General features: G+C 31.5%; 1 protein-coding gene across 1 annotated transcript; it reads right to left on the reverse strand.

Moving 5' to 3' along the window:
• Positions 1 to 4,050: 4,050 nt before the first annotated feature.
• Positions 4,051 to 6,927, reverse strand: LOC123653620 (cilia- and flagella-associated protein 161-like). Its single transcript, XM_045589617.1, has 6 exons — positions 6,841 to 6,927; positions 6,603 to 6,765; positions 5,085 to 5,329; positions 4,719 to 4,877; positions 4,213 to 4,302; positions 4,051 to 4,143 (listed from the first exon to the last, which is right to left on the reverse strand). The coding sequence occupies exons 1-6, from the start codon at positions 6,925 to 6,927 to the stop codon at positions 4,051 to 4,053; spliced, it is 837 nt and encodes a 278-aa protein (XP_045445573.1).
• Between the last annotated feature and the right edge of the window lie 978 nt (positions 6,928 to 7,905).

Below are 7,905 nucleotides of genomic sequence, written 5' to 3' on the forward strand. Positions count from 1 at the left end.
CGTTAGATTACACGTTGTTACAGAATGCGTAATATTCGTGCCAAATTTGAAGTAAGTCCATGCAGTACTTTTTGAGTTTATCCCGTACATACATACCACACAGACAAACAGACAAAAATTCTAAAAACTATATTTTTGGCTTCAGTATCGATTGTAGATCACACCCCAAGTATTCTTTAAAAAAAATATTCAATGTACAGTTTTGACTTTCCTACCATTTTATTATATGTATATCTATAATATAAAAATGAGTCGCTGAATGTGTTGCTAAGCGCAAAACTCGAGAACGGTTGGACCGATTTCGCTAATTCTTTTTTTTAAATATTCCTTGAAGTACGAGGATGGTTCATACGGAGAGAAAAATTTAAAAAAAAAAAATTAAATTTCCTGAAGAAGTCTAAAAACAACACTTTTCTATACTCCCATACAAAAGATTTGTGATAATACTTAAAAGTCACTGTTAGGCGATACGAAGTTCGCCGGGCCAGCTAGTAGATTATAAAAATTTATATTGGTAGGAAAATTATAGCGACCGTAAAATAGGCGAAGCGCGCGGTACATTGCCAGAACAGAACAACCAATTTGATAAAACGATTTTATTATTTACACATGTTGTTGAATGTTATATCCGTCCATGATGACTTGACAAAACAGACTGAATATTTATTCAGATTGACAGATGTAGTTTCAACAAGATGGCTTTTATCAACTGTTAAAGTTAGGAAGACCATCTTGGATGACAGAACAGTCAAATATATATGGATTGTACCTGTTGCGCTGGCGGTTGCGGGTTCGATCCCCGCACATGACAAACATTTGTATGAGCCTACAGGTGTTTGCCGTGGTCTGGGTGTTTGTGCAGTCCTAGTGGGTCTCCCCATCGTGCCTCAGAGAGCACGTGAAGCCGTCGGTCCCGGCATGTACACCTCATAGCGATAGTTACTCATAGTAGGGAATATATCCGTCAACCCGCATTGGAGCAACGTGGTAGATTAAGCTCTGATCCTTCTCCTGGGGGGGGGCTTCACATAGGGAAAGAGGCCTATGCCCAATTGTGGGATATTACAGGCTGAAGCGTTTTTTAAGAATTAGTTTTTCACCAAATTTTTTACCGTCTGTAGTCCCCAGGTCAAATTCATATTCATATTTTTGAAGCTTAAGTGAAGTACAAACAAAAACGGAATGTGTAATTCGACGTGAAAATATAAATTATTCACATGGGAAAAAGAACACTTGTATTAACTTTCAAAAAAAAAATTTTTTTCTATAGGTTTGTAGTAACGAAAATGATTACTGCCTTCAATAAACATGATATTGATTTCATGTTTCACTAAATTAATGAAGCAAATGGCAGTTTGTTTTTTCAATCTTTCCCTCAAATTTTCTTCTTTCCTTCACGTCTATAATTTAAATATATTTCTCCTAAGATACCTGTTCTCTATATTTTTTATATGAATTTCACTTATATTACCAACCGTTGCTGGCTTTGTTCGCATAGAAACTCTCCATGGGTACCTATTACATTCTTTAAAAATGTAATCTTCCAAAAAACGCTCGAAAACCTATTTATATATTTTTTGTCATTTTATTTATTCTAGGCTCATAAGATACATACGATATTTACTTTCATGCTTAAAATTATTCCCTCATGGAACAGAATTCAATTCAAAGATATTATTAGGGGTAGCATTGCAAAAAAAAAAATTCTTATCGAGTACTTTAATTTTAATAATCTATATCTACCTACAAATAAATAAAATTGGAGTGTTTGTTTGTAATATTAAAATAACCACTTTTTACTAAAGGCATTTGGATGTATACACGGTACATATACCAAAATAACAGATTTTACAATTTTTGTCTGTCTGTCTGTCTGTTTATTCCGGCTAATCTCTGAAACGACTGGACCGATTTTGACGGGACTTTCACTGGCAGATAGCTGATGTAATAACGAGCTACTTTTATTTTAGAAATTTTATTTTTATATCTCTGTGAACTGAACAATAACTTTTTTGTTAAATTCCACTCCGACGAAGTCGTGGGCAAAGCTAGTATTTTAATAAGTCAGTCAGGTCATATATAATAAATACAGCTAATTGTATTTTACTTTATACAACCATATTAATATTATCTTGTCGCTGTCGTTATACTTTTATAATATGGGATCGAAACAAACCAAAAAAAAATTGTCAAGACCAGTACACCGTTTTTTTTTAAGTATATCTTATCAAATTTTACCTTCGGTTATACTGTAAATAACAATTTAAAAAACTATTTAAGAGAAATGAGGCTATCGTTTCCAGTCTTCTGCCAATTATAATATCATATCCGACAGACAGACTTCTTAATAAAATAATTAATGTAACAATATTAAGTAGCCTCTAATTCATCGACCAATCTCCTTCGTGTCTATTCCAGTGCCATCACGGTTTTAGTGAAAACCGTGAATTTGAAATATAAATTAGTTAGTAACAATATTAAATCTGACAACAATATTATTAGATTTATATTATGTAGCCCTGAAATAGTGATAATTATAACGCCAACGCCGCCGTTTGATGTAATAATAAATTACGCGTTACCTATGCAAAAAACAAAAACTGGCAATCAAAAGTTGCATACAGTGTAAGGATATTAGTGCGAACCGAGCTCCAATTCTCGCGAAAACTTTATATGAAAGCTAAATCCATAACCTTCAATTGTACAACACAAATAACGCTGTAACGAAGTTATTTCATTTTCGAAGTGCGCTCTGGAAAAAGAACACAGAAAAGAGTATTTGAAAAATGGCAAATTTAAAAGTTAAAAAAAATTAATTGTACATCTAATAATAAATTGCTCGGCTTGGTCTTTGTTTTTTTAATAACGATATTGAAATATTTTGAACATAAGATGCAAAATCAAAATCAAAATGCAACATGCTTATTTAACTTTGTTTCTATATTTATAACATTATGCGGGATATCCATGTTATTTTCAGATCAGATATTATAATGAAGGATTATGACTTATTCATTGTCTACGAAGTGATGCAGTAAGCTGGTTATTCTTAAGCCATTAGACTTTGAATAATAAATAACAAGATAACGAAGGCACCTATTATTCTGCTATATATTATTTATACGAATTTAATTATCACTTTACAAAATTACAAAAAAAGTATTTATACGTTTTAGTTGATTTGAAATTGAACAAAAAATTTACCTATCGTCAATCATGTTGACGTTGTCTCAAAATTAAAGCTGTCATTTATATATAATTTTAATAATTAATTAATTTACAAAAATAAAAGCAATAATAAATTTCTAGTTGTTGATGCCGGTAGAGCAAGCAATTACCTATACAATGATGTATAATTTTTGTGGAGTAATTGTGAGGTTTTTCTAAAAAGGAAGGCAAATTACTTAACTTTAGCGTATTAATATATATGACGTTTACACAATATGTCTGTAATTGTTAAAATTATTTAACTTTAACCAAAAAAAAAGGTAAACAAATTGTTTATAAAGTTTAATAATAATCTATAAAAATACGTATAAAAATTAACAGAACACAAATAGATAAGTAAAAACTGAGAATCAGCTTGGTCTCAATTTATTTTTTCCGAATTTATACTAATAATAGGTACATTCCCTCGTGCGAAACCAAGGGAGTCGAAATGAACCATTTTAAATACATTGTCTTTAATTTTATAAATAGGGAATTTCGAATAGGATTTTACTGGACTCCATAGGTAAAGACAATCCAATATTTTTTATAAAAAAATATTGGATTATTGAATATTGGATATTGTTCTGTGTCACTTTAAGAATTTAGTATAGCAAATTTAGCTACCTACATGCCTGTATAAAAAATTGTGAAAAGAGCCTAGAGAGCGAGCCAAGTTTAATAATTTTAAATACATTTTTACAAACACGCATCACACGCAACGCAAGTACACTTAAACACATCAAATACACAGTTGAAGATATAAGAGTCAATAACAATAACAATATTGAGCGGTCATGAAAAAAATATGCGTTCGAAATGATACGTTAATATATTGATGCTTTATTTCGCAATAGGAACATATATTTGCCAGATATTGTTCGGCAATTCCCTTCCATAAACGTCTAAAGACGTCTTCATCAATGGGGCACATACCTGTAAAAATATTTATTTCTTTAATACAAATATGTGTTTAAACAAATAATATAAAACTATACCATTTACTTTTCCATGAAAACCCATTGCCCAGCATCCAACGTTGATACCTAAATTTACATTTGTAGCGCAATGGTTGACTACAATATCTGTATTTACCTGAAATAAAATAACGCAAAATGTTAAATTTTCAGGGTCTTAATATTTTGTTTACTTATATGTTATTATATTTACATTTACTTATATGTTAATCCTGTAGCCTTCATATTAATTACCTACAAAAATCAACTTCATCCATGCATCACAGGAAGCCACAAACGCTTATTACCGTTTACTATGACCAAACTTCTTGTTTGCGATGTAGTCACAGATTAAAGTAAGAAAAGAATTAAAAAGATAATCTGATATCTTGATATAAGCTTTTGAGAAATACAAAATGAATGAATGAAATAGTAAGTTTGTCTATTTGTTAATGTGTCGTATTTATGATTTAACTTTAATATGAAAAAAAAAAACTAAATATAAAAGTAATAAATACTAAATACGTCACAAACTATTTCGAGAAATACACTTACATTCACCGGTTTCCCTTCTTCTTCGAACCTAGTAATATTTGGTCGTTGAATAGGCAGGATACGCCATCTAGTATTGGATACCGGATGCTTGCTAAGGTATAGTGGATACATGCCACAGAGACCAGGAATGGGATTCGGATCATACCTTACATAAAGAGGCTGAATAACGTTTGTAATGGTTATTAATTACAATAAACAATTTTATATATTATGTACATCTTTATTAGCGCAAGAATTTAAAAAACCAGTAAACTACATGTAGAGCTCGAACTCTTTGTTAATACTGAACTAACCTAACTCCATCTAGTGAAATAATAAGACACTGTATTTATTTTAATTTAAGAGGTACACATGACTTAATTTTACCTTGTTCCTATCTACGGAAGAGGAAATAGCGAGCATAAATTCCTGGTTATATTTAAGATGTTCATCTTTACGATTGCAATAATCAGCGCTAGCTATAACGAATGTGCTCCTTTCCGCAGGTTCTAGCTCAGAAAGGCCAACTAAGTTACATCCATCTTCCAGATCTTGTGAATAATTAATTTCATTAGATGATATCCGACCTCCAAGAAGCAAACCCTTTTTATCATCCACTGGTGGATCTGATGCTATTAAATACATTCAGTATATAGTGTTAATTTAACTGTAAAATACCATCTACTTATAGTATGATGAATGATTTTTTTTTATACAACTAGGTTGTCAAATAGGCGTACGGCTTACCTGATGATAAAGGTCGTCTATTAATCGCTGTATGCTCGAACTGGGGGGGTTCGGAAAAACATCACGAAATATCACAAGGAGCGAGGGGAGCTACATTAAGATACCACGTGTATTTATTTTTCGTTGAACACAACAATTTCAAAACCAAAAAAAAACAACCAATAACCTTGATGCCTGTTTAGACATTTGTATCACAATGCTTGATTTTACAAAATTTAATCAGATTATACATGTATTTAAAGACAATATTCTGAGAATTACAATATACTTTTCAGAAAATACACGTGATTTAGCGTAGGTAGGTAGAATTGTTTAAAACTTCACCAAATATTACAAAGGCGGGGTGGGGGTTCAAAAGGTTATTAAAAAACATCACGTGATTAATGGCCGACCCATAGGCGTTTACCGTAGTTATAATAATGTAGCGTAGCGTATAGACGCCTGCAACACCAGAAGCATCGCAAGCGTGTTGCCGACCCTATCCCGCCCTCCTCCCTAGGAGTTGTGGTCACCTTACTCACCACAGGAACAACACTGCTAGAAAGCAGCATTATTTATCTTCTAGAAGTTCGAAGTACTTTCTCAGTCGGGCTGCTCCTAATTTAGAGTAGGTTATTTCCTACTGTGCCCTGTGAAGCTTCTTTAGGCGCTTGAGGGTAAAATTTTTGCGGATGAAACGGCAACGTTTTGATGAAACGAACATGTTTTTGTCGATGGCGCTGGAACGGAAACCTAAATATTTAGATTTGTATAAATATAAACGAGACTTTGCCTAACGTGACGTTTGCCTAAGAAGTTTCACTTCTGACATGTGTACTTTGTACGCACGCACTTTTTTTCTTTTTTTTTAAAGTAAATAAATTATTGGTGTATGATTCATATAAAAATAAAATATAACCGTACTAATTAAGATACCTATACAAAATTTATTAAAAAACGATGAAACCGTGTGTCAAATCTAGTTAATAATTAAGTAATAAAGGGAATCTATTCCATTAATATAACAAGACTGGTTCACATTCCTTCCGTTTAGATTCGTAATAAAATTTTCCCTGAACACAATGAAATAGTCATTATAAGACGTTACCTCAAACTTCGATATTGGAATATTAAACAGATTACGTAGCAACCTGACCCTTTACTTATTTTACTGCTAACCTGGCACGTGGGGTGCGAGGAGGGATATTTTAGCGCCAAAGCCAATACTGCCCGACAATTGAGTCAACACGGTCGGTTTATTAAGATTTTCAGTCATTTTTCTATACTTCGCCAGCATTAAATCTCCTTTTTTCATTTGCTCAAGAAATATGTTTAGCTTGTACTAGAAACGAGATTAATTAAATATTATTTTACCGTGTTTATTATCTAATTCGTTTTACAAAGACGTCTCACTCACCTCTTCCAATTTAGAAGCTTCGTACCAATTACCGAGAAGAACGCGATTACAATAAACAATACCTTTATCATCATCTAATTTCGACATAATAAATAAATAGGTAAAAGTTGAGTATTTAAGTATTAACTGAAACGGTGCCTGCTTGCTCACTTCCAATTGTCAACGTAGTGTCAAAAGGTTTTTTTTATATATTTTTTTTTTACGTTACCAACCAGCCTTACCATTATATATATTAAATACGCTTAGGTTAAGATGTTTGCCTTCCTGTTTAGAAAAAACTTCACAATTACTCCAGATAAGTTGTATATAATTTTAAAGATAACTAGCTGACCCCGCAACCGTTGTTTTGCCATATATGTTATTACCCCCCATAATAACTTAGAGATATGAAAAATAGATGTTGGCCGATGCTCAGACCTATCCAATATGCACACAAAATTTCAAAAAAAATCAGTCCAACCGTTTCGGAGGACTACATTGTAACTAACATTGTGACACGAGAATTTTATATATAAGATTGCTTAAAAAAAATATTATCGCTTTTGTTTTTGTAAATTAATTATATAATATATATACATCATTCAGACACTATACAGCAATGCTGCTATCTGAAGACTTCAATTTTGAAACAACGTCAACATGATTGACGGTCAGTAAATTTACTGTTCAATTTCAAATCAACTCACATATAAAAACTTTTCTGTAATTTTGTAAAATGATAATTATTATACATATTTAATGCGAATTATTCGCACGGGTATAGCTAGTAGTATTAAATAATATTATTTACTATTTGAAAATCATATATTAATAGAGAGAAAAATATATAGGTACATCATATCTCTCAAGAATCGTCATGAAATATTAAGCTAAGTCTATAATTTCTATCAACTATGAGCCTAATTATTGGCGAAAGTATACTACTTTCAAATAGTAATAGAAACGTGTATTCAAAAGTTAGGTAACAATACAAACCAACTAAGTAAACCAACTACTAACTAAAGCAAAAATAGAATAAAATTAAAAAAATATTTTTTTAATACATTTATTTAAAAAAAAAATAAC

Source organism: Melitaea cinxia, chromosome 1, assembly GCF_905220565.1.
Source record: "Melitaea cinxia chromosome 1, ilMelCinx1.1, whole genome shotgun sequence".
NCBI lineage: Eukaryota > Metazoa > Arthropoda > Insecta > Lepidoptera > Nymphalidae > Melitaea > Melitaea cinxia.

Excerpts from the sequence above, each read along its gene's own strand:
- LOC123653620 (XM_045589617.1), bottom strand. The coding sequence starts at position 6,927 with ATGTCGAAATTAGATGATGATAAAGGTATTGTTTATTGTAATCGCGTT. Across the intron at positions 5,330-6,602 it reads CCTCGCACCCCACGTGCCAG|CATCAGATCCACCAGTGGAT; the intron begins GTTAGCAGTAAA and ends TGTATTTAATAG. Across the intron at positions 4,144-4,212 it reads CAATGGGTTTTCATGGAAAA|GTATGTGCCCCATTGATGAA; the intron begins GTAAATGGTATA and ends ATATTTTTACAG.